Below are 27276 nucleotides of genomic sequence, written 5' to 3'. Positions count from 1 at the left end.
GGTGGCGCTGGTTGACTCGACTCCATGTTAGTGCACAAAGTAACAGCACGCTGTAGTTGTGAAGCAAAAACGCTGAATTCGGAGAAATAAACCGTGCGAGGGGAACGATAACGACGACAAAAGTCTCCCGATCGTTTACTCTTGCTGTCCCGTGAACAACAACGGCGTGGTGTTACTTGTTTGCTGTTTTCGCGATCGCGTCGCGCATGAGGATATCACCAGGTAAACTCGCCACATTTTTAAACATTTTGTTGTTCAACAGCATCAAGACTGACGCTGCAGTGGTTTGTATCATATCTATCTAATAGACTCCAATGTGTACATGTAAATGGAGAGTCCTCTTCACACACTAAGGTCAATTATGATGTTCCACAGGGTTCGGTGCTAGGACCAATTCTGTTTACATTATACATGCTTCCCCTAGGCAGTATCATTAGAAGACATAACTTAAATTTTTACAGCAATGCAGATGACACGCAGCTAGGGCTGCCACAAACGATTATTTTGATAGTCGACTAGTCACCGATTATTTTTGCGATTAGTCGACTAATCAAAGCATGCATCCATTGGACGTAAAACGTACAGCTTATTGCACCAGCAGCATCTGCTCTTATATAACTATCATTAGCTTACAGCTTTAAGTGTTTAAGGTATGTGCTAACTAAAAATAAAGGCAAGATGATAGTTTATTAAATTTTAATGAAATTTACAGATTGTTTCGGTGAAGTTTAACTCCTTGCTATCTAAACTATAACGGGACACTGGAATATATTCTCGAGCATCTCATACTTCTGATAATCAGTTGTCTGCTTGACGTTTATTCAGCTGTGTTAAAAACTATAACTTTAATCTCAGCCAAACCGATTTACTCAGGAATAAATAAAATACTAAAAAAGAGCCAAACAATAACATTTTAAAGTTATCTAAGTGACTTGTATATGTTTAACCTGAATAGCGAAAGACGGCGGTGGGTTTGAAAACGATTTGACCGGAGTCCGGGGTTCTCACCGGCTTTAGTGAGCTTTGCCCCCGGCTAGCTATCGAGCTAGTGGGTAACAGACGTCTCCGAAAACGTCGGAGCGCTTTTGAAAATATGTGGTGTCTTGATAAACTGAGCAGATATTTGAGGTTTACACAGTTACATTCTCGCCTGAAAATATGTTAAACGTTTATTTTGTGACCCAGAAAGAATAATAAGAGTAATACTAAAACTAACTAGCTGCTGCCATTGTTGGAAACTGAGCTGGGCTGCGCTTTGAATTCTGGGACAGAGCTACTTCTTCTTCGGGGTTTAACGTCAGCTGGCATCCTTGTACATGCAGTGCTGCCATCTTCTGTTTCAGTCCGTTATTACACTCTTAAATCCCACTACTCATTCCTGCGTCTTTTGTGATCTTATAAAGCTTCAAACGACGCGTCGACTATTAAATCAGTCGTCGACGATTTTGATAGTCAACGTAATCGTGACTAGTCGACTAATCGTGGCAGCCCTACACGCAGCTCTATCTGTGAAGCCAGATAACACACACCAATTAGTTAAATTGTAGGAATGTCTTAAAGACATAAAGACCTGGATGGCCGCTAACTTTCTGCTTCTTAATTCAGATATAACTGAGGTTATTGTACTTGGCCCTGAAAATCTTAGAAATATGGTATCTAACCAGATTCTTACTGTGGATGGCATTACCTTGGCCTCCAGTAACGCTGTGAGGAATCTTGGAGTCATTTTTGACCAGGACATGTCCTTCAACGCACATATTAAACAAATATCTAAGACTGCTTTCTTCCATTTGCGCAACATCTCTAAAGTTAGAAATATCCTGTCTCAGAGTGACGCTGAAAAACTAGTTCATGCATTTATTACTTCCAGGCTGGACTACTGTAATTCATTATTATCAGGATATCCTAAAAACTCCCTGAAAAGCCTTCAGCTAATCCAAAATGCTGCAGCAAGAGTCCTGACAGGGACTAGAAAGAGAGAGCATATTTCTCCTGTTTTGGCTTCCCTTCATTGGCTTCCTGTTAAATCCAGAATTGAATTCAAAATCCTGCTCCTCACATACAAGGTCTTCAATAATCAGGCCCCATCTTATCTTAATGACCTTGTAGTACCATATCACCCTATTAGAGCACTTCGCTCTCGCACTGCAGGCTTACTTGTTGTTCCTAGAGTATTTAAAAGTAGAATGGGAGGCAGAGCCTTCAGTTTTCTGGCCCCTCTTCTGTGGAACCAGCTTCCAGTTTGGATTCAGGAGACAGACACTATCTCTACTTTCAAGATTAGACTTAAAACTTTCCTTTTTGCTAAAGCATATAGTTAGGGCTTGACCAGGTGACCCTGAATCCTCCCTTAGTTATGCTGCAATAGACGTAGGCTGCCGGGGATTCCCATGATGCATTGAGTTTTTCCTTTCCAGTCACCTTTCTCACTCAGTATGTGTTAATAGACCTCTCTGCATTGAATCATATCTGTTATTAACCTCTGTCTGTCTTCCACAGTGTGTCTTTTATCCTGTTTTCCTTCTCTCACCCCAACCGGTCGCAGCAGATGGCCTCCCCTCCCTGAGCCTGGTTCTGCCGGAGGTTTCTTCCTGTTAAAAGGGAGTTTTTCCTTCCCACTGTCGCCAAAGTGCTTGCTCATAGGGGGTCATATGATTGTTGGGTTTTTCTCTGTACCTATGAAGCGCCTTGAGGCGACTTTTGTTGTGATTTGACGCTATATAAATAAAATTGAATTGAATTGTCCCATGTAAAGATATAACAAAATATTTACAAAAATTTGAGGGGTGTACTCACTTTTGTGTGTATGTAGGAACAGCTACGATACAACTAGGATCCTCAAGCTCCCAGGCCTCTGGTAGACACCCCAAATCGCCACCAAAAATTGTAGTGACCCCTTTTCTCTGTCTTCAGGTAATTCTGATAATTCTGATGAAAGTCTCCAGTGTTCTCAGCCTCACATGTCATCAAGCAGAGTATCAGATAGGAAATGAATGCTGTCCGAAGTGCCTTGCAGGTAAGAACCAACTGAATGACGAATGCATGTGTTTTCTAAGCACGCAACTTAGACACAATAAAAAAAAAGCAAGCTTGAAATGAATTTGTTGCTTTTGATTTCATCAGGGAGTCGAGTGAAAATGCACTGTAATGAGTATAGAAGTACGTCATGTCTGCCATGCATGGATGGAACCTTCACTGATCAACCTAATGGCCTGGAGCGATGTATTCCCTGTACAAACTGTGACTCAGGTAGATTAATTTCACTGGGCTTAACTATGTTTTATGTTATAGTAGTTTAAAATCAAATTAAAACATTAAGGGAGGTCTTTCTCCACGATTTCTTTAATTTAAGATGATCATGTTTTCACATTTCGTAAAGACGACATAATGACCAAATATATTTTCAGCAAAAAAACAATAAACTCTGAGCTCCAGTGTCTCTTCACAAACACATGAAACATGTTGAGTATGTTCTTTTTATGTTGGTAGCTCTTGGTCTGAGGGTAAACAAGCAGTGTACAACAACATCAGATACAGTCTGTGAACCACTGGAGGGATTCCACTGTGTTTCTTTTGTAAGACTCAGCTGTGACATAGCGCAGAAACACAAACGCTGTAAACCAGGACAGTACATCAGTCAGAAAGGTAGGTTTGTGTTTTATAGAATATTGTTATTATCATTGTAACGCAGAATTTGTACAGCAAAATTAAGTCTAAAGTCAACAGTGCAAACATCAGTCGCCATATAAAAACATCACCACTGGGGTAAGTGCTATTGGGCAGTAGTGACTGAGTCTGGTACAGACTGGTTTCTCAGACAGAGGATATAGAGACTGGTTGAAAATCCCAGCTGGTCTGTGCAGTCCTTCAGCACAGGTCCAGGACCACCATTGGGTCCTGCAGATTTTCTCCCATTTATTTATAACTTAACTGTTGTTACGGTCCAGATGACCCTCGATCCTTCTCCTGTAGCCCACCTTAGATGAGACCTTTTTTCAGGTTGACTTGGACCATGCTGAGGAGACCTGTATTATCAGACCTGAAGATGGTGTCCTTTCTTTCAGGAGGTGCAGGATCTCCCTGCACCTCAAAGGCTTCTGATTTCTTTATTTAACATAAGACAGCGTCAGTGAAAGTTCCCATGTCTGACAGTATCCCAGTTAGTTCTGTTGAAGCAGTCATCCAGCTGTTGAGAGGCTCCATCAGACCAGCTTTTAATGGTTCTGCTGGAGATGAGAGCTGTTCTCCTCAGACGGTGTAAACAGGGATGTGTGGTCAGACAGGCCCAGGCGGTCTAGCCGTATAACCTAGCTTGATGTTCGAGTAGCTCTAGTCCATTGTGTTTGCTGCTGTGGTTGTTAATGACAGTCTTCCTCCCCTGCTCTTACCAGAGTCACTGGTTCATGTCACTGTGTGGCAATGGGGAGATATAGAGTTTAAGTTCAACTTTTCAAGTTTTACTTCTGTATGGTTCCCTATAATTTGTAGATTCTTAAAAAATAAAATTAAAAAAATCTTTGCAGATTAGATGAAGATATTTTATATAATTTTATGACATGAAGATGTCAAACTGTACCAGTTTTTTTTTAAATTTAGTACACTGAGCAGCTCAGAGGCCTGTTGGACGAGGACCTGTGGTACAACAGAGAGATGTTTGGACTCAGTGTGAGAGATATCACAGAGAGTGAAGTTCAGATAAACATGAAAATACCAGCAAGTCCAGATGTTCTTGATTGAGTCTTTGTGTTGCTGTTAGTTTGCACAGCAAAGCTTCTTGGTGTGTTTGAGGACAGAATTCCACACTGATCCACACATGTCGTTGTTGTCATCAGGAACCGCCTCCACAGACACTGAGTGCTCTGACTGCAGCAGTGGAACATTTTCAAATGGAACATTTCACTCCTGTCAGCCACACACACAGTAAGTGAAGCTTCAGAGACACATGTGCAACATCTGTACATGTCCCCTAACAGTGTCTCTCTGTCCTTCCAGATGTCACCTATTCAACCTTCAGCTGGTAACAGCAGGCACATCTGCAGCTGACGCTCAGTGTGGAGAACACAGTTTTAATGTGGGAGCAGCTGTTGGTGGAGCTGTGTGTGTTTTAATTGTAATTACTGGAGGAGGGGGATTATTATTATGGCACTTAAAAAAGAGGGCTCCGTCTAACAGGTGAGGATGACAGAACAATGGAAATGTTTAATTTACTGCATCATCATGTTTTCTGACACTGATATAATTTTCACTGCTTTGGTTACAGACCACCAATCAAAGAACAAGGTATGTTTGTGTCTCTTTCTCCATGTTCACTGCATCACATTGATTTATATAATAAGGTTTTTTTTGTTTTTAAATTTCATTAAAAAAGGCACAGATGGGGAGCGTTTAGCGATGGCATCATCAGAAGGTAGGACAGTGAGCTGTTCACTGACTGAGCTGCACTGATGTCTCTACAGATGTACCAGAGTGTGTTTATTAAACAGAAGCCTTTTCATGTGTCTCCCACAAATGTGCAGGTGATAAAAGAGCAAATGCAGACCATAATGAAGGAATCCCTCTGTGAGCCATCTACTTCTTTCTGTGCTGTTTCATGTGTTGTGGAGAAAAAAGTGATCCAGCTACCTCATAAAACACTGTAGCAGACTTGCATCACATCCTCCCTCCACCACCAGTCCACCAATACTATGATGATCTTTTGTGGGGCCATCTTAAAAGATATAAAACACATAAACAATTACAAGAACTTATGTACTGGTCTGAAATGAGTCTGAATGTGTACAACGCAGTTGTACAAACTGTAGAGATTACCTGGAAAGCTCCAACAAACTTTGTTCAGCAGGCCTGCAGAAGTCCTAGGAGAAAACCTCATGGGACCCCTTACCTACAGTGTCGGTGGAAACCTGTATTTAATAGTCTTAACAGGCTGGAGGGGACTGTTATCGCTTTATAAAGTGTCAGCAGAAACCAAAGCTCACATCCTAACCAGAGAAATACTCCCCTGCTGGGTTATACCAGCTTACATCCTCTTAGACCGGGACCAACTGTTCATATCCTCGGAGTCTAAAGAATCCTGCAGACTGTGGAATCTTCAGCTGAATCCTCCATGTCATCCTGAAACCAAACTGACTGAAAGGTAAGTAAATATGTGATTTCCACGTGTGTGATGTGAGCAGGAGGTGAAGCTGCTGTTGTACAAGATATGAAGTTTAGATGTTGTTGTTCCACTCTGTGTGTTTCTGTATTGTTGATATTTAATGTTTTACTTTCTAAAGTCAGACAGCAAATAAAATGACAGTTACAGTTCAGTATGCAGTGATTTCACACACAGGATGAGTGTTTGTGTTGTGAGTCAGTAACAGTCTAAAAACAGTGTTCAGCTGCTCTGATGGAAGATGGCTATAAAATGGACTTTCATTATATACGGGACACACATGGACAAGATGAAGTCCATCAGTATTGTGTGGTTGTGTTTATGCAGCTCACATCAAATTATTACTAAATGTTTCCTTCTTATTGTTCCAGTGTTGTTCCTCTGGGGTCAGATCTTCATGAAGCAGTCAGGTTCTTTGTGAGTCTATTCTGTGCAGCAGCAGAGAGAGAGAGCAGCAGACAGGAGAGACGATACTGGAGCTGTTATCATCAGTGTGCACATACAAACGTTCCCTGTTTATGAGATATACATGGGATATTATTATAGGAAATATCAGTGACTTCCTGCTGGATCTGTACTCTGATGTGAAGAACTGTGAAACTAGAACAGGCTTGAGTGTCCTTCCATCATTACAGTCAGTTTTACAATCAGTTCCTGCAGTCTGGTTCATAAAGCTCTCAGAGAGAAAGACCTCCATCCTCCTGGAAGTGCTGAAACTCCAACCAGAGAAGAAACAAGTGGAGCTGAAACTTTGCATGATATATGGAAGAAAAACACAAAACTGGATCTGCTGATAGCTTCATCATTCCCTGCAGTTCAGATCCTGCACTTCTTACAGTGACACCTTTACCTAAAAACACTCAATAATAACAAAATGTTTTTTATGCTTCTTATTAAAACCTGACTTGATTACAAAGACTTGATCAGGTCTGAACCTTTCCCCTTAACCAGCAGCAGCAGTGCTGTGATTTCTGAGAAATATAAAAACTGTTGCAATTGTAAAACTTTACTACTTTACTTCTGTCAGTCTGTCCCAGGGCAGCTGTGGCTACAACTGTAGCTTGCCTCCACCAGTGTGTGAATGTGTGTGTGTGAATGGGTGGATGACTGGGTGTGTAAAGCGCTTTGGGGTCCCTAGGCGGGACTAGTAAAAGCGCTATACAAATACAGGCCATTTACCATTTACTTAACAACTTTGTGACTTGTAAATGTTTAGGTTTAATAAATAATTGTGTATCTCCTCCTGTATTACTGATCGCTATATACATATACAGTATACATATATACTGCTTGCCTCCTCCCAGACTGAGACGTGACTTCCTGGAAAAAATTGCTGAACTTTTCTCCAAAATGACAACATTTGACTGCATTTAGGTGATTTTAACACGCACACTGACAGTAACAGCTCTGACAACGGACAATTCACCACTTTATTAACATGTTTTAATTTTAAGCAGCATGTGACAGAACCCAGCCAAACAACAGGTCACAGCCTCGATCTGATTGTTTCCAGAGGCCTCAGTGTCCCACTTACAAATGTTTTACACGTCTCGCATCATTATTTCATATTTTCAGAAATGTTCTTCTTCTGTCAAAACAAATACAAACAGATTTATCAGTAAGAGTCATGTCAGTGCCAGCACAGCTAACACATTCACCTGTGAGTGTTCAGGTTTCATTAGCATTATTGTTTTTATATGATGAAATGATCGGCAACCGCTCCAATACAAGTTCTCTAATTATATTGTTCCTATTATTTCCTATTTATTGTTGATATGGCAACATATTAATGTATGTAGAACAACAAAAGCAGCCTGGATGTGATTTATGAATAACTGATTTCTTGTTTTGTTTCTGACAAATGCGCCGTTTTTGCTTTTGTTGCATGAACAAACTGGTTATGTGTTAGGTTAGTGTGAGCTTTGACTTCACTTCCATCCTGCGTGTGCTTTGGATGTATCTGAGCTGACAAAGGTCCAATCTTGCATGTCAGGGCAGAAAGGATTCATTTACATACTTGGGTTTATTGAACAGTCACAGTTTGTGAAAGTGTTTCTCTCCTCAGTGTGGAGCAGACACAGTGGACAGGAATGCATCCAGCTGTGTTTCCTGCATCCTCCAGTCTGGATCGTCCTGCAGTCACAGTGAAGGTGTTCAATCCACAGTCTGCAGCACAGAACTGAATGAAGCACAAGCTTGAAGAAATTCAATGAAGAGTTTATGTTTATAATGCTGTGAGTGTGAATGCTTGTCTGTCTGTGTGAGTTAACCCTGTAACAGACTGCCAACCTGTCCACGTGTTACTCCACAGAGTAACTCTGGTGAACAGAGCAGAGTGGATGGGTTAGTCTGTTTTTCATCTTGTCGTGATCAAAACGATGTACCATTAAACATGAATGTGTTTACTGTCTATACTCTGTACAGTAGAGCAGAGGCCTGGCAAAGACTCCTGGTGATGTCTGAAATATGAAGAAGGGGAGGGACATCAAGCTTTACTTATAACTGTATTTTAAAACTGTTCACAGTTTCCTTGCTGATCAGGACCTCCTCCATGCCCACTCATACTATTCCAGTGTTATTAAGTGATAGTTCAGCTGGTTACTGATGCTTGTTTTGCACTATCTGGATAGTCAAAGGAGCTTGCAAAGAAAGTTTATATCTGGGACTCTCCACCATTTGACCTTAGAACTGAAGAAGCTTCTCGGATGAGAGGTGAAACGTCTTCAAGCAACTTAAAGAAGTCCAGACGCTTTTCTTTGCAAGCTCCTTTGACTACGATGACCTGGATGACTGAGAACCTTCACAGACACTATCTGGATAGATTTTATTTACAATGGCTACACCCACCAAAGGGCATTTTATGTCAATTAACAGAAACCTCGTATATAAAAGTGCTCTGGAACAAGGTGGGAGCTCGGCACAGCGTTCACATCCCCAAAAAAGAGTGTTCAACAATGAACAGTCCCTATTCACCGTTTCAGTTTAACTCCCGGGCCGCCCCACGAATCAACCAATCAACATTCAGCAATCGTTTCCGGTACAACGGGAAGTCTGTGGGGTGAAGGCACGGGGAGCGCATCTCGGTGAGTAAAACTACCCCCTCTGTCCTACCGGAATAGTGCACCTTCAGACAGCACGACATCGCTAATGCTGGGCTTACACTGTGCGATGTTTGGCCCATTTTGAGCCGATTTTTGAGTCGCGCGACCGTTTTGGCGATCGGCCCGATTTTGGCCTTCGTCGTGCATCGTGTAGTATATGTGGGGTAACGAGAAGCGATTAACACCTCACGACCAGCTCCCGATCATCAATCGCTTGGTCGTGAGGATTTCAAACCTTTTTGATTTCAAACAGGATTTCAAAACTGTTTGAAATCCTCGCGACCGTCGTGAGGGTGTCACCGCAGTTTCTCACACTGCGCACGCACAAACAAATGTCAGCGAAAAAGACTGCAGCACGTCAGTGCAGCGTGTGATCTGGACACAAGCGATGGAGGCACCTGTAGAACTTCGGAAAGCTCATCTGAGCCTTTTCAATGTGGCCTCACAAAATTATCACAACCGTGAAAATAGTTGGATAGACATTGCTGCTCAATCACAGCTGCCTGATCAATGTTTTTCATTAGCAAAGTTGATGGTGGCGGTGTGTGTCTGTGTGTGAAAGACCGAGCAAGCAACAGAATTTCTGCTATAACCTTCATTTTATGGACGCACAGTGTGAGCACTCAGGTCGCATCAGAGCATCGAGCCGTATAGTGTGAGGCCCTGTATCGTGACCTACGAACTTGTAACCTCTGCGAGTCAATCGTGCAGTTTGAGCAGAAGCTGAACGTAGACATGCGGAAGTAGCTACGTGTCCTTGTTTTTTGTTAAGATAAGATAACCTTTATTAGTCCCACACGTGGGAAATTTGTTTTGTCACAGCAGGAAGTGGACAGTGCAAGTTATTTAGCAAAAATTAGAATACAATAAGAATAAATACAGTACACAACTGTACAGAATAGAATAAAATGAAATACTATATAGGCTATAGTAGAATAAAATATACAGTAGGATAAAAAATAGAATACAAATTCTATATACAACTGAGTAAAAATACAACGATGCCAGAAAAGAGTATTGCACTTAGTGTTATTGCACATATATGGATATGTGTGTTTGATCAGTTGGAGTCTTTGTTGTACAGTCTGACAGCAGTGGGAAGGAAATAGGGCTGTTCGATATAACGATATATATCGGATGACGATATAAAAAGTCTATCGTTTCATTTTACACTATCATTTGTTTGGTGGTGTCGCAAAATAAATTGTTTACGGCAATATTTTTTCATCGTTTTGATGGTGAGTGTAGTGACTATATTAATTTCTTAAAGTTCTCTCTTTCTCTTATATTTTATATAACCACACTATGGACGGACAAGCGCCTGTTTTTATGCGTTGTGGTTAGCAACAACTACGGTAACAGCATCGCGTGTCCGCTTGTTTATGTTCCACATAAACCTTTCACAATAAAGCTCAAGATCCTGTTGAGACTTTTCAAAATAAACTGAATCACGTGAAAGAGCAGATTATTTACGGATGAGAATTAAAAAAAAGAGCTGCCAGGTGCTAAAAAATAAACCTTAGACTCAAATGTTAGAACAGGCTTTTCCCCGCAGCACGCCGTGTAATAAATACAAAGAATACGGCGGCTGTTACAACTTATGTCATGCATTGGTTAAAACACTCAACTCCAGCTACATGACGCGCAGCTGGAAACACTTCCCGCAAGACGAGCTGCCCAAGATTCACAGAATTTACAGAAAATGTTACATTTTTGTGATTTATATCGTTATAAATTCTTATATCGGGATATGAGATTTTGGTCATATACCTGCGAAATCTTTCCGTCCCACACCATGGGTGCTGCAGCCTGCCACTGAAGGAGCTGCTCAGTGCTTTCAGAGTCTCCTGCATGGGGTGGGAGATGTTGTCCATCAGGGATGATAGCTTAACCACCATTCTCCTGTCACTCACCACCTCCACTGGGTCCAGAGGGCATCCTAGAACATCCCTTCTGATCAGCCTGTTCAGTCTCTTCCTGTTCCCAGCAGAGATGCTGCCACCCCAGCAGACCACACCGTAAAAGATAGCTGAGGCCACCACAGAGTCATAGAAGGTCTTCAGGAGTGGGCCCTCCACTCCAAACGACCTGAGTCTCCATAGTAGTTACAGCCTGCTCTGCCCTTTCCTGTAGAGGGCGTCTGAATTAGGAGTCCAGTCCAGTTTGTTTTTCAGATGAACACCAAGGTACCTGTAGCTGTCCACAGCCTTGATGTCCATCCCTTGGATGTTCAGTGGTAGCAGTTGAGGATGTTTGTGCCTGCGGAAGCCTACCACCAGCTCCTTGGTTTTACTGGTGTTCATCTGGAGGTAGTTCTGCTGGCACCAATCTACAAAGTTTTGGGTCAGTCCTCTGTACTCCTTGTCGTCCCCATCAGTGATGAGGCCGACTATTGCAGAGTCATCAGAGAACTTATTTAAACCACAAAATGGGAGCGTTCAAGTGTTTGTCCTACCTCCTTTTCCTAGCGTCCTTTCCTTCACCTGGATTGAAACGTGATCGGGATTAAGGATGGAGAGGTGATTGGCGGAGATGCTGGAGAAAACGCTGTCCTATTATTCATAGCGACCTTTGCGTACTCTAATGCTCCATTCATAGTTGACATTCTCTCAATGTGAAGTCATCTGATAAGACTGCAGTACAGTCTGGACTTATGTACTGAATAACTTATTTTGTGATGAGCTGATAGATAGCTGTACACAACTATACTGACATACATATGCAATTATCACGGACTGTAACATGCATGTGTGGAACAAACATTATATCCATGTTAGAGTGCTGACTGTGGTTTTATGAATGTCCTCGCTGTAAAAGAGCTTTCAACCTCTGGTTCATGCAAATACATGTCAGTATTTGACATTTCACCTTTCATGTCCAAAGTTACCTTGGATATTGTAAAATTATGATATTATTTTATGCCATGTTAGACCCCGAAATAAAGATTGTGAATTAATATGTAGTTTAAGTTTGCATTATTCTCCTGAATTAGAAGAAGGTGATAATTATTGCAGTATTTAAACTGATTTGCATTGCATTAGACTGCTGATTTATTGTGAATGAATGATATTGTTTATGATGCATTATACTGTTGAGTTATAAGGAATACTTACTGGTGTTGTCCAGAGGGGCCGATGGCATGATATGGCAGCCTCGCTTCTGTCAGTCTGCCCCAGGGCAGCTGTTGTAGCATCCCTGGCTGAATGATGGTCTCTTATACTGATGCTTCACAGAGGTTTTATTGGAAATGTTTTTATTGAAACATTCAGTGAAGACACCGTAAGAGCTAGGAGCAAAACAAAACCAGCAATATTAATACCATAAATCAAAGGAAACAAATTTCTCCTGCTCACATATAGCATATACATCAAATTTACATCACTCAATTCATTATATCACCTCACTAACTTACAACTACACATAAAGGTCAAGGTCAAGGTTAACAACATAAACTCTATTAAACGACATTTTGATTGCATGTAACTTATTCCGTTAAAGGAAACATTAACAAACCTTGTGCCACTGTCAGCCAGGTACTAATTGGCAAAGTAAACGTACATATTTTTCACTTTAAGGCACACTATTTTACCATATCCTAAAAGAAACGTTACTAACAGCCCTTTAACGGTTTTGTGCCAGTTTCCTGTTTCAAAATAAAAGCATGGATTTCAAAATAAAACCGAAGTGCCTTTCAAACAAACGTAAAAATATTTACCAAATTTAAAGGTCATTTACACTCCCACCAAATCATGAGTGTTTTAACAAAAGGGAGAACTATAACACGAATGAATTTTAAAAACAAATGACCTTAACCACAAGGCCTTTTACATAACGAAAACAAAGAATTATCCATGCATGAGCCTGCAGGTAATGTCCACAAGTCTTCATACAATAAAGGGTATAGTCGTTGTCTTAGACAGCCTCTAAAAGCAAGATCAGTTTCTGAATGGGCCGTTCAACAATGGATGGCTTGCCAGAACATTGACCCTCCCTTTTCATTTTCTGGTCTCCAAGACGAATCTTAACTTTCCTCACAAGCCCATCTTTATCAGCGACTGTTTCTTCAACTCTGGCTAATCTCCACTCGTTCCGTGGCAGATCATCCATCCTTTCGATGACTATGTCACCAACTTTCAGATTCCTTCTAGAAATATGCCAACGTTGTCTAGTGGCAATATTAGAGAGATACTCTCTTCTCCAGCGGTTCCAGAATTGCTCTGCTAGATACTGGATATGACGCCATCTCTTACGAGCATACATGTCTTCTCTGATGAACGTCCCGGGAGGTGGTAAGGCTCCAGTGGGTTTCATAGTGAGTAGGTGATTAGGAGTCAGCGGTTCTGGACCATTTGGATCATTCAGGTTATCCACAGTGAGTGGACGGCTGTTCACAATAGACATTGCTTCGTAAAACAATGTCCTCAAACAGGCATCATCTAATCTTCCAGGTGAGAGTGAAAGAGTGGACCGAAGTACATTTCTTACTGTTCTGATCTGTCTCTCCCAGACACCTCCAACATGGCTTGAATGGGGAGCATTCATAATGAAGTCGCACTGCCTCTCAGCCAAGAATGCAGTCAGACGATTGACATCCATCTGTTTCAGCGCATTATACATTTCATTCTTAGCTCCAACAAAATTGCTTCCTTGGTCACATCTTATTTGTCGTACTGCTCCTCTTATGGAAACAAAACATCGGAGGCCATTAATGAAGGCATCTGCTGACATATCATTCACCATTTCAATGTGAATTGCTCTACAACAAAGGCATGTGAAAAGCAGACCATAACGCTTATTCACCTTACGCCCTTGCTTTGTAAAAAATGGCCCAAAACAGTCCATTCCGCAATAAGTGAAAGGTGGAGATGGATCCACCCGCTCAGATGGCAGGTCTGCCATTCGCTGCTCTTCCACTGATCCCCTGAGTTTCCTGCATTTGACACACTGATGCACATAAGATGCAACAGCTCTGTTCATTCCTGGGATCCAGTATCCATTTGATCTGATCTCGTTGATGGTTATACCCCTTCCTTGGTGTTTAACCTGTTCATGATGATGAGCTATTATCATCCTCGTTATGTGGTGGTCCTTTGGAATGATCATTGGATGTTTCTGAGAGGCAGGGAGAGATGCATTTTTCAGTCTTCCTCCCACCTTGAGGATTCCATCTTTGTCAAGAAAGGCATCCAATCGAAACAGTTTACTCTGCCGTGAAAGTTGTAAGCCATTACTAAGTAGCTGGATCTCATCTCGATACACTCGTCTCTGTAAATCTCTTATAATGATGCGCTGTGCACCTCTCGCTCCTGAACTGTGCTGTGACTTGTTGACTTGTCACTCTTGGTTCGGCGAAGAAGTCGCGCAACAGCTTGTTTGACCTTACACCATGAAGAAAACTTTGACAAGCGGTCTGAAAGAGTCACTTGTTCTGCAGACTCCAAATTTAGTGCTTGAACCCTTTTAACTTCAGGGTCCCCAACTGGGATTTCTGGGATTACCTCTACCTCTGGTGATACCTCTTTCTCCCATAAGAACTTGGGTCCAGTAAACCAGTTCGATGTCAGAAGCTTGCTTGCACTAGAACCTCTCGAAGCAAGGTCTGCAGGATTCTTGTCAGTAGAAACATATCGCCACTGCTGAGGAGTTGTACTGAGATGTATTTTCTGAATCCTATTTGATACAAATGTGTGGAAGCGACGTGCCTCGTTGTTAATGTACCCCAGTACAACCTTGGAGTCTGTCCAGAAGTATTCAGTCAATCCCTGAAATTCCCAGTTCTTCCTTTAGAGTATTGCTTGCTGCAACTGATACAACAGCAGCAGTCAGTTCTAACCTGGGGATGGTCACAGCTTTGATTGGAGCAACTCTGGACTTTGCCATAATCAGAGCACAATGAACAGTTCCATTTCCATTCACATGTCTCAAATATGAGCACTGGCCATAACCATACGTGCTTGCATCAGAGAAGTGATGTAGCTCTCTCTTTGTGACCTTTCCAAAGTCAGCTGGTACATAGCATCGGGGTATGGTGATTTTATCCAAATTTGCCAGATCACTCTTCCAGGATCTCCAGACTGGTTGCAGTTTACTGATGAGTGGGTCATCCCAACCTGTACCATGCCTACACATTTCTTGAAGAACCCTTTTCCCAGTTAGCAGGAAAGGAGCAATAAGCCCAAGTGGATCATAAAGAGAGGCAACAGTGGATAGTATACCACGCCTGGTTTCTGGTTGGTCCTTCAAATGGGCATGAAACCTGAAACTGTCTGACTCAATGTGCCAGTGGATTCCTAAGGCTCTTTCCAGCGATGAATCACTAAAGGCAAGATCAAGAGCCTTTACTTCAGTGGCACGCTCAGATGGTGCTATACTCTCAAGCACCTTCGCATTGTTACACACAAATTTGTGTAGTCGCAGACCACCCATAGCACAGAGCCTTTGGGCTTCTTTTGCAAGCTGAATAGCCTCATCTACATCTGCTATGCTTGTGACACCATCATCCACATAGAAGTCCCTCATAATGAATTGGGAGCCCAGAGGAAACAGGCTCTCGTTCTCCTTAGCGAGATGTTTCAACCCATAGTTGGCACATCCCGGTGAAGATGCAGCACCGAAAAGGTGAACTTTCATACGGAATTCCTGTGGCTCCACACTGAAGTTTCCATCCTTCCACCACAGGAAACGTAGGTAGTCTCTATCCGCTTCGCGCACATGAAACTGATGAAACATCCTTTCGATGTCGCACATCAGAGCAACATGGTTCTGTCGAAATCTGATAAGAACACCAGTTAGAGTATTTGTCAAATCTGGGCCCGACAGGAGATGATCATTTAGGCAAGTTCCCTTGTACTTAGCCGAGCAATCAAAAACCACTCTGAGCTTCTCTGGTTTTTTGGAATGATAAACTCCGTGGTGTGGAATATACCATGTTTCACCTTCCTTCTCTTCACAGAGAACTTCTTCAGCATCATTGTTTTTAATTACCTCATTCAAAAACGTTACGTAGTGAGTCTTGTAGTTCTTGTTGTTCAGCAGCTTTCGTTTGAGATGGTTGAGCCGGATGATAGCTAACTGCTTGTTGTTGGGAAGGTAGGGTCTCTCTTTAAAAGGGAGAGGCATCTCATAGTGACCATGGGCGTTCATGTAAATGCTTTCCTTTAGCATATTGAGGAAGAGGATGTCATCTTGAGACACTGTTCTGCTGTCCTTGCTGATGTCCTTAAAGTCAGACTCAAGTACTTTAATGGCATCGGATGGCGTCACTGGAGGAAGCTCTTTGACAGTTACTCTATGGCATATGTTGGCGACAGGAGGAGATTCAAGGTGAGGTGGTGAGCAGCCTATGATGCTCCATCCTAGGTCTGTGCGGACTGCATAAGGTTCATTATCTCTTCCTAGGATGACCTGTCTTGGTGCTAGTGCCTGTGAGCAGTTATAACCTATTAGAAGACCAACTTCACAGTCTAAATGTGGCGGAATATCATCTGCTATTGCTTTGAGATGATTCCAATGCCTCGCCGTTTCACTGGTAGGAATGTGCCTTCGATTCACTGGTATGCAGTCTTTGGTATAGGCAGGAGGGAGATCAATGTGATTTGTGGAGGTATAGCCACGCACTCTGAGACCCGAGCTTTCACCCCACCTAATGATTCGGAAGGACACAGTAAACATACAGTGAAGAGAGTCTCCGGCTCAGAGTGCGTGGCTATATACCTTCCACAAATCATTGATTTCCCTCTGCTCGAGTAATCAGGAGACATAACTTGATTCTACTCGAGTGTGTACTATGGTGTCCTGTTAACCGATCAGTAAGGGTCGGTTAGCTCATTATAGCTACTAGGAGTATGAGACATTGGTGTGGAGGAGGCGGTGAGCGAGTGAGCAGTGGGTTCATCAATAAACAGCGAGCGTCCCAGAATGGCTGGAATGCATGAGCAGAGAAACAATCAAAGATCCAATGCAAATTTTATTTTCATTAATTTTTTTAGCTAATGATTTTTTGTAATTTTTTTTATTTTTTTCCGTTTTCTACTATTTATGTTTTACTGTTGATATTTTTTTGTTTTGTTTTTTCTTCTCTCTTTTTATATTATATTTTTATATAAATCTTGCTCTCACTATTGTTTTGGTTTTTATTTTTTAGCTTTTTTCTCTTCATTTTGATTTTTGTTTATTTCTTTTCTATTGTCTATATGTAGCACTAGAGGTATGTTGGAGAGGAAACCCCCTAAGACTGGCAAAAGATTCCATGGATCGATAGGACGTGAGAGTGTCGTGCTCAGTCTCTGTGAGGATTGGGAGAAACAGCAATGTCCGTAAGAGAGCGTTCCGTCTGTATTATGATCTATGCACGGCCTACCCAGAATTCAATGTTGCGAAACCCATCTTTGTAGATTATATGAACAGGCAGCTTTGGGTCGCCGTAAGTACAACCTTAATATCGCAATATGAACTATAAAGTGCTCTTGTGCGAGTCACTTGACAATTCTATTCTTGGCCTCGCGACCTAGGATCATAGGCTGCTCACCACCTCACCATAGCAAGTTTGTTTTCCCTTACATACTTTCTTTTCTCTAACTGTCAAAGAGCTTCCTCCAGTGACGCCATCCGATGCCATTAAAGTACTTGAGTCTGACTTTAAGGACATCAGCAAGGACAACAGAACAGTGTCTCAAGATGACATCCTCTTCCTCAATATGCTAAAGGAAAGCATTTACATGAACGCCCATGGTCACTATGAGATGCCTCTCCTTTTAATAGAGAGATACCTTAACAAGAGTGATATGAATTAGATGTGCATCCGGCTCAACCATCTCAAACAGCTGCTATCTAGTACTGTCCTGTAGTATGGAGAACATGTCAGCATCTCTATTACAATTCATAATCGCTTCATTTAGTTCAGATGAATTGTTTCCTCTCTGACAGTAAGTCTGACTCAACCGTAATGCCCATCTGGAGGACGCACAGTTCTTACCTGATTACAGGTAAATACTCCGTCGCGTCTTCATCAAATGACATAGAAGTATAGGCATAAGAGTAACTGAAAAGGTTTCTTCTGAGCGCTACAGAATTATCCTGATCCTGTGCTCATAAATCTCTGGTGTCACCGTTAGAGTTCGAGGTTCCGATCCATAATGTAAGCTTGCCACCACAATCAGTAACACTTTCATGGTACCAGATCTGCCTTTGGTGTCATAAGCTAATGTCAATCCATGCTTGGCCTATGTACAAGAGAAATGACGAGGCACCAGTGATAATATAGCCAGGCATGGCTTTGCTGTGAATAAGCAACATTGTTAGCGAAAGGATCCGAGCCCCAATGCTCTGAGTAGTTTCTCGTCACATCTTTTTGAGTGTACTTCTTGGCCAAGACTAGAACTAGATCTTTTCTCACGTAGAAAGAGCTCAGTCTTGGAGCGAATGGTTGACCGTATCTGTCTATTTAGAGATCCCTATTGGCGATCCCTTATACGGCATTTCATCGATCATCCCTTGTAAGGAAGACTTACATCTAAGTGTCTTTTGAGACCTCATGCAATCACTATTTCTTCTCATATGGTAATCGGGCAAGTTCTGAGATTCTAAGCTGAACATATGACTCTATACCTGTGTGTTCTTATCAGAATAATGAGTGTGTCGAGTAATGCACTAGAAAGCATTGTTGCCTCACTGGTCAGATGAGACCTGAGACCTCATGGGATATCGCCGAGGTGAATTACATGGTGGTCTGCGCATAGTGAGTGATTAGTCTGTAATCTTGTTGCGTTATGCTGGTATCTTTGAGTACTCGAGTAAGATGACTACCTACGGTTCTTAAGTGGCGATCACATGCTGTCTGTTGGGAGTGGGATAGGAAAATGGGACATCGTGTGACCAGTGAATCTGGTTAATAGTCGTATGCTGTGTATTCACTTTCTGTTGAGCCCGGCATGAGAGCCACAGCTGCTTTGCACTGTGGGATTGCATGTATGATATTCGCTGGTTTTGCATCATTCAGTGTTGTTCCTAGTGGTAGACAGGAAGACAATGTATACGCTTTCTTGGGGCCTCCTCATTCTCTATCTGCGAGTTACCATTTAGTGGATTCGTAAGGTGGTTTCGACAAATACATAAGACATATGATAGAGTAACCTTGACTCGTGGCTGTCTCATTTCCTCAAGATCCTTTTAGCTCCATTGCTAGATATCAGTATCTAGAGTTCCCATTCCGAAATGTTGGTACGCTTTCGATAGCATTAACCTGCTTGTGTGCTGTTGCCTCTAGCTCAGGACGCCCTGAACTCACTTATATTTTCTTTTTTGTTTTTGCCTTCTGCACAATTGCAGATCAATTAAGGTGTGTGGCTGTGCGTTAAGATGCGTGCTTAATTCTGCTTGGGCACGCAACTTCGGATGCTTCGGTGTTTGTCTACTGCCGTACGAGAGAAGTGAGTATATAGAGTGTCTGCTTTGAATGTCTTACTGTCCCGGTATTTTGAGTGATTTGCAATCGACACTGTGGTGAGCTTCTTACGATAATCTCTGGTCACTGGTTCAGGAAGATTGTATCAAAGTGTTAGTCTGCCTCTGGTTATAGGGGAGCAGTCACGAAAGGGCCAGGTCTCTCTTCGGGATCTGCTATCACTATCATATGCCTCTTCGTCTACTTGTCGGCTTGTAAGTGATTCTTTCATATCTCCGCTTTAATATGGATTTGTGAGATTATATGTTTCTCCTTTGGTCTACGAGCCTCTGGCAAAAGCGTTATTCGTTGCTGATAGCAGCTCGGGGGACAGCTCCGGGTGCGTTTGTTACCTGTGATTGGTAGTGTAGGTGCTGATTGGGTTCTCTGTAGATTGTTGTTTTGTACATACATGAGTCCGTATATTTCTGGATTTCTATCAATCTTCTTATTTATGATCAAATTGGAGAGTCAATGTGGGATTTCTTTCGAGCTCTCTGGTAGTCACTGTTAGCTGAATTTTTTCCTTGCCGAGTTGTTTAGAAGTGCTCTGTCCTTGGGGGCTGTACTTGGTATGGCTGTTCACTGCTCGTATTGAGTGAAAGGTGCTGCGTTAGAGACATGCAGGTTGCGCGATTGCTTGCGTCCTTTTGCCTGTTGTGTAATTTTGGGCGGCTGGTTCCGGCGTGTCTCTGGTGCATATGTAAGTTCCTGCGATAGTTGGTTGTCTTGGCTCGTTGGGACGTATTGGTCTTTCCTGGGCGAGTTCTCATGGATTGCTTCGTTGTACTAGTGTCGCTTTTTGCTTTTCTTTTGGTCTGACCATGATGTTCGGCCGGTTTTGTTGTGTCTGCTATCATTGGCAGATCAGGTTTCGTGGTTTCGGCGTCCCCAGGTGTCTCCGTACGTCAGTTGTCACCTGTCTTATAAGTTTGGTGGGAGGCTGGTCTTCGGGGAGTGGTCTTGGTCCGAGTTCCATTTTCCGTTGTGGTTTGTAGCGTATTTTGTTTGTCTGTGTACAGGTACATGCGTTTGCGCTTTAGACCATTTCTGCAACGATTGTTTTTCACTTGTCTCTATACAGCTATTCAGGGGGTGGTAGGACTTCTCAGCCGGCCATCATGTTATAACAGACGGGGTTTGTACATAGAAGACACGGTGTCATATAGTGAGAGGAGTGCGGCTGAAGCTTAGCTTAACCTTTATGTAATGCAGTCTCACTTATTGTGGGCCTTCGGAAAGTGACTTGTTGCGTCTCTTTTGAGGTGCATCTTCTCTGGATAGATCGCGAACAGATGTGACCAGACGAGATGATTATGCAAATTCGTTATAATGTCCTGCCTCTACATTCTCTAATTGTACATTATTTGAAGAGGGATCGTTATCGAGGAGCGTCACTACTCATATGAACAGTTAGAGAGAGGATATATAGCTTGAGATCAGGACTCAATTATGGACCATGGAATCAGAATGAACCAAACCAGCAGCTATTGATTGATTTCTTATGTGAAATCAGTTTCAGTGAAGACACCGTAAGAGCTAGGAGCAAAACAAAACCAGCAATATTAATACCATAAGATCAAAGGAAACAAATTTCTCCTGCTCACATATAGCATATACATCAAATTTACATCACTCAATTCATTATATCACCTCACTAACTTACAACTACACATAAAGGTCAAGGTCAAGGTTAACAACATAAACTCTATTAAACGACATTTTGATTGCATGTAACTTATTCCGTTAAAGGAAACATTAACAAACCTTGTGCCACTGTCAGCCAGGTACTAATTGGCAAAGTAAACGTACATATTTTTCACTTTAAGGCACACTATTTTACCATATCCTAAAAGAAACGTTACTAACAGCCCTTTAACGGTTTTGTGCCAGTTTCCTGTTTCAAAATAAAAGCATGGATTTCAAAATAAAACCGAAGTGCCTTTCAAACAAACGTAAAAATATTTACCAAATTTAAAGGTCATTTACAGCTGTGGCTCAACTGTAGCTTGCTTCCACCAGTGTGTGAATGTGGGTGAATGAAGTAGTGGTGTGTAAAGCGCTTTGGGTCCTAGGCGGACTTAAAACGCTATATAAATCCAATCCATTATTAGCCACAATTATTGTTTTAATGCATTTAAAAGCTAACAGACAGCACAGTTTTTGTTTTTTAATGATTAACTTGTTTATTAGGATTTTAGTTTGGTTTTGTCTGACCAACATCTCAGTCCATTCTCCATACTAGTTGTTGGTGGTGATGGACCATCTGGTAGTTTTCCACCAATCACCAATAAAGGAGAGAGCATCCAAAAGTAAAATTAACATTTTTAAATGTTACTGTGACAAGAAAATACTCATTTATGTTGTTCGTAGGTGAGACTGTAGTGCTGTGAATTTCAAACATCTGACATCAAGATATCTCGCCATATATGTGAAAGTTTGTTTCCTCCTTTGTCGGACACATGAACAATAACCGTATGACTGTTCCCACCACTAACACATGACCCTACGCTGTGTTCACTGCATCATTCCATGTTTGGCACTGATCACCACCTGCACTCATGTATATATCATGTATATATCTATCCACTTAGCACTTTTAATTCTTATTCTTATTTTTATATTTTTATGACAGTATGTTTGCACTGAAGCACCGCAGCAATTTCCTAATGTTGTAAACCTGCTCAACATCTGGCAATAAAACCCTTTCTGATTCTGATTCTGATGAAGCACATTTGCTTATTTCATACAAACCATTGCCACAGTGTTGCTTGTGCTTCACGGAGACATGGCTGACCCCCACCGTGCCGGACCAGGCCGTAACTCCGTCGGATTCATTCTTTGTGCTCCGCGCGGACAGAACGGCAGAGTCAAACAAAACCAAAGGTGGGGGAGTGTGTTTCATGGTAAACAGAAAGTGGTGTGATGCCAGGAGCATTTCTACTCTCTCCAGCGGCTGCTCGCCACATCTGGAGTTCCTGAGCATTAAGTGCCGCCCTTTCTATCTGCCCCGTGAGTTCACCTCAGTCATCGCCACGGCGGTCTACATCCCACCCCAAGCGGACACAGGTATGGCTTTGTCCGAATTACATGATGTGCTGAGCTCGCTTCAAAACAAGGACCCGGGCGCAGCCCTCATTGTAGCAGGAGACTTTAACAAAGCGAACCTCAGACAAGTCATGCCAAACTTTTACCAGCATGTCTCGTGTCCAACGAGAGGGGATCGGATTTTGGATCACTGCTACACGCCATACAAGCAGGGCTACAAAGCTGTCTCACACCCGGCTTTTGGGAAGTCTGACCACAACGCCATCTTCCTCATTCCCCAGTATAAACAAAGCATACGGAGGGAAGACGTGACCAAGAGGGAGGTAAAACGGTGGACTGCCCAATCAGAAGCTACGCTACAGGACGCACTCAACGACGTAGACTGGGACATGTTCAGAGCATGCGCAGTCGACATCAACGAGTTTACGGAAGTAGCAGTATGCTTCGTCAATATGCTAGCGGAGGAGATTATCCCCACTGCGAGAGTCACCACATTCCCAAACCAGAAACCGTGGATGGACAGATCGATCCGCACTGCAGTAAACGCCAGGACCGCCTCCTACAACGCGGGTCTCGCCACTGGCGATATGAGCGCCTACAAAGCGGCCTCATACGGCGTGCGGCGCGCGGTGAGAGATGCCAAACGCCGGTACCGGGAACGTGTGGAGTCCCGCTTCCACCAGGGCGACACACGGAGTATGTGGCACGGACTACGCACCATTACGGACTACAAAGCCAGGGACACTGCGCCGATCAACGCCGACTCTGCATTCACCAACGAGCTGAATCAGTTCTACGCCCGTTTCGAGGTTAGCCAGGCGGCTAATGCTATCTACCGCCTGACTACCGAGGACAGTGACGTCATCAGCGAGAGACCGGTGACCAGCATCGCGGAGCATGACGTCCGAGCGGCACTGAGGAGAGTGAACACAAGGAAAGCGGCGGGGCCAGACGGCATCACCGGCCGTCTGCTGCGCTGCTGTGCTGACCAGCTAGCAGGTGTGTTCACTTACATCTTCAACGAGTCCCTGGCGAAGTCTGTGGTCCCCACATGCTTCAAAAGATCCACCATCATCCCTGTGCCCAAGAACAGCAAACCCTCATCCCTGAACGATTACCGGCCAGTTGCACTGACCTCGGTAGTAATGAAGGTGTTTGAGAGGCTGCTGAAGAACATCATCTCCTCCTCCATCCCAGACACCACAGATCCGCTGCAGTTCGCCTACAGATCCAACAGATCCACAGAGGATGCCATCGCCCACGTCCTACACACCACTCTCAGCCACGTGGACAAGAAACAGGGTAACTATGTGCGAATGCTGTTTGTTGATTACAGTTCAGCGTTTAACACAATAGTGCCCTGCAGACTGTTCACAAAGCTGAGGGATCTGGGACTTAACAGCCGTCTGTGTGCATGGGTGTTGGACTTCCTCACTGGCAGAACTCAGGTGGTGAGGGTGGGCAGGTGCTTCTCCAACAGCATCACCATCAACACAGGAGCACCTCAGGGATGTGTCCTCTCGCCACTGCTCTACTCCCTCTACACTTCAGACTGTGTGGCCACCCATGGCTCCAACACCATTGTGAAGTTTGCTGACGACACAGTGGTGTTGGGTGCCATCTCCAACAACGATGAGGCGGCCTACATGGATGAAGTGAAGAATCTGGCATCGTGGTGCCAGGACAACTCACCTCCAGCATAACGTACAAACCAAGGAGCTGGTGGTGGACTTCGCAAGGCACAAAATCCTACAAGCCCATTACATCCAAGGTATGGACATTGAGGCTGTGGACAGCTCACAGTACTTGGTGTCCACATCTCCTCAGACCTGACATGGGCTGCCCACATTCAGGTCCAGACCAAAAAGGCTAGGCAGCGCCTGTATCACCTACGACAACTGAGGAAGTTCAGGGTCTCTCCAAAGATCCTCAGGATTTTCTATACAGGCGCTGTGGAGAGCATCCTCACACAGAACATGACATCGTGGTTTGGGAACAGCTGTGTGAAGGACCAAAAAGCTCTCCAGAGAGTGATCCGTACAGCAGAACGCTGCTGCAGGATTGCTCTCCCCCCGCTTCAGGACACCTACACCAGGAGATGCCGGACTAGAGCAGCGCAGATACTGAAGGACCCGTCCCATCCTGGCAACAAACTGTTCCAACTTCTGCAATCTGGTAGAAGGTTCCGCATCTTCCGGGCAAGGACAGAGAGACTCAAGAGGAGCTTCTATCCCCAAGCCATCCGTGCCCTAAACACACACACCCGCCCTCTCACATCATCTATAATTGACTGAGACAGGACTCTCTTCCAGACATCTAAACCAAGGCACAATGTACATTTCAATTCCTTTAATTTTAAATATGTTTATATTGTCTATCCTGTAAAATAGTCAGATGTCTATTCATATTAATGTACAGAATTCACCTGCTTGCTGCTACTACTGCACATTCACCCAGTGTATATACTATATGTGTATATATATATATAATGTTCTTCCTCTACACCCCCCCCCAATTTTTGCACATGTCGAGGAGCGTGTCAGGCTACATTTCACTGTGTGTTATACTTGTATAATCAGAATCAGAATCAGAATCAGAATACTTTATTGATCCCTGGGGGAAATTATTTTTTTGTTACAGTGCTCCATTTTAAACCAACATTAAGACAAGACAGACAATACACTAACTAAGAATAAGAATAGTACAATATATACATATATACACATACATACTTCACTCATAAATAAATAGTTGGAAAAGAAACATGTGTAGCTGTAGCAGCAAACAGTGTGTTAAGTGGATGCGTTGTACAGGGAGATGGCCACAGGCAGGAATGATTTCCTGTGTCGTTCAGTGGTGCTTTTTGGTAATCTCAGTCTCTCACTGAACGTGCTCCTGTGACTGACCAGCATGTCATGGAGTGGGTGGGAGGTGTTATCCAACATTGTCTTTATCTTGGACAGCATCCGCCTCTCCGACACCACCTTGAGGGAGTCCAGCTCCATCCCCACAACATTGCTGGCCTTACGGATCAGTTTATCGAGTCTGTTGGCATCTGCGACCCTCAGCCTGCTCCCCCAGCATGCAACAGCATAGAGGATCGCACTGGCCACAACAGACTCATAGAAAATCCTCAGCATTTTCTGGCAGATGTTGAAGGACCTCAGTCGCCTCAAAAAATAGAGACGACTCTGGCCCTTCCTGTAAAGTGCTGTGGTGTTTTTAGCCCAGTCCAGTTTATTGTCAATGTGAACTCCAAGGTATTTATAGTCCTCCACAATGTCAACACTGACCCCCTGGATTGAAACAGGGGTCAAGTGTTTCCTGGTCTTCCTGAAGTCCACGATCAGTTCCTTGGTCTTTGCCACGTTGAGCTGCAGATGATTCTGCTCACACCACGTGACAAAGGAGTCGACCACAGCCCGGTACTCTGTCTCATCATCCCTGCTGATGCATCCAACCACCGCAGAGTCATCAGAAAACTTCTGAAGATGGCAGGTCTCTGTGCAGTGGCTGAAGTCTGTGGTGTAGAGGGTGAAGAGGAAGGGGGAGAGGACGGTCCCCTGTGGTGCCCCTGTGTTGCTGATCACCTTGTCAGACACACACTGTGGGAGACGTACATATTGTGGTCTTCCTGTCAGGTAATCAACAATCCAGGACACCAGAGAAGCATCCACCTGCATCGCTGCTAACTTATCACCCAGGAGGGTCGGCCTGATGGTGTTGAAAGCACTGGAAAAGTCAAAAAACATGACCCTCACAGTGCTCGCCGGCTGGTCCAGATGGGTGTAGACACGATTGAGCAGGTAGATGATGGCGTCCTCAGTTCCGAGACGAGGCTGATAAGCGAACTGAAGGGGATCCAGATGTGGTCTTACAATGGGTCGCAGCTGGTCCAGGATGAGCCTTTCCAGGGTCTTCATGATGTGGGAGGTCAGTGCCACGGGCCTGTAATCCTGGGGGCCACCGGGACGTGGCGTCTTTGGTACAGGGACGAGGCATGATGTCTTCCACATCACTGGGACCCTCTGCAGACTCAGACTCAGCATAAACAGTTTATGAAAGACTCCACTCAGCTGGGGGGCACAGGTCTTGAGGACACGGGGACTCACTCCGTCTGGTCCAGCAGACTTGCCTGAGTGAAGTCTCCTCATTTGCATCTCAACCTGGTATTGAGTGAAGGTGATGGGTGGGGGAGGGGTGTCAGGACTCTCACAGGAGGCAACATGTGAAGAGAGAGGCTGGCACAGTGGTGTGGCTCTGGATTCCAGGCTGACTACAGGTGAGGTTGTGGGGGTGGGAGCAGACACTGTGGTGTCGAATCTATTGAAAAACAGATTCAACTCATTGGCTCTATTCTCACCTCCCTCAGCTCCCCTGCTGTTGGTTGGCCTGAATCCAGTGATGGTCTTCATGCCCCTCCACACCTCTCTCATGCTGTTCTGCTGGAGTTTCCACTCCAGCTTCCTCCTGTAATTGTCCTTAGCCTCTCTGATCTTGTCCTTTAGTAACACCTGGATCTTCCTCACCTCCTC

At 43.6% G+C, this 27276-nt stretch overlaps 3 protein-coding genes across 6 annotated transcripts in view; 2 read left to right on the top strand and 1 right to left on the bottom strand.

The window, feature by feature from the left end:
* LOC102294073 (tumor necrosis factor receptor superfamily member 14) overlaps nt 1-8561 on the top strand; it is a gene marked incomplete in the record, with an annotated part of 39732 nt that extends 31171 nt beyond the window's left edge. The window contains 9 exon segments of the mRNA XM_005951586.3: nt 2914-3016; nt 3124-3249; nt 3490-3645; nt 4833-4920; nt 4993-5172; nt 5261-5280; nt 5369-5407; nt 5517-6133; nt 6523-8561. Of these exon segments, the coding sequence (XP_005951648.2) occupies nt 2914-3016; nt 3124-3249; nt 3490-3645; nt 4833-4920; nt 4993-5172; nt 5261-5280; nt 5369-5407; nt 5517-5563 (759 nt within the window).
* A 2908-nt stretch (nt 8562-11469) lies between these two features.
* The window catches only part of LOC102293771 (tumor necrosis factor receptor superfamily member 14), a 38975-nt gene continuing 23168 nt past the window's right edge, over nt 11470-27276 (top strand). For all 4 annotated transcript variants that reach the window (XM_042216468.1, XM_042216467.1, XM_042216466.1 and 1 more), the window contains exon 1: nt 11470-11595. In XM_042216468.1, coding sequence (XP_042072402.1) covers nt 11502-11595 — 94 coding nt within the window. In that variant the 5' untranslated portion in view covers nt 11470-11501. The remainder of the gene's footprint in view (nt 11596-27276) is intronic.
* LOC106632985 lies at nt 12367-15000 on the bottom strand. Its single transcript, XM_042216464.1, has 2 exons — nt 12766-15000; nt 12367-12538 (listed from the first exon to the last, which is right to left on the bottom strand). Exon 1 carries the CDS (start codon nt 14353-14355, stop codon nt 13165-13167), a length of 1191 nt encoding a protein of 396 aa, XP_042072398.1. The 5' UTR covers nt 14356-15000; the 3' UTR covers nt 12367-12538; nt 12766-13164.

The sequence above is a fragment of the Haplochromis burtoni genome, unplaced genomic scaffold (genome assembly GCF_018398535.1).
Source record: "Haplochromis burtoni strain Fernald_Lab_line unplaced genomic scaffold, NCSU_Asbu1 Contig_1065, whole genome shotgun sequence".
In the NCBI taxonomy this organism is placed as follows: Eukaryota; Metazoa; Chordata; class Actinopteri; order Cichliformes; family Cichlidae; genus Haplochromis; species Haplochromis burtoni.
This window is presented reverse-complemented; position numbering and strand designations above follow the sequence as displayed.

Excerpts from the sequence above, each read along its gene's own strand:
- LOC106632985 (XM_042216464.1), bottom strand. The coding sequence starts at position 14,355 with ATGATCATTCCAAAGGACCACCACATAACGAGGATGATAATAGCTCAT.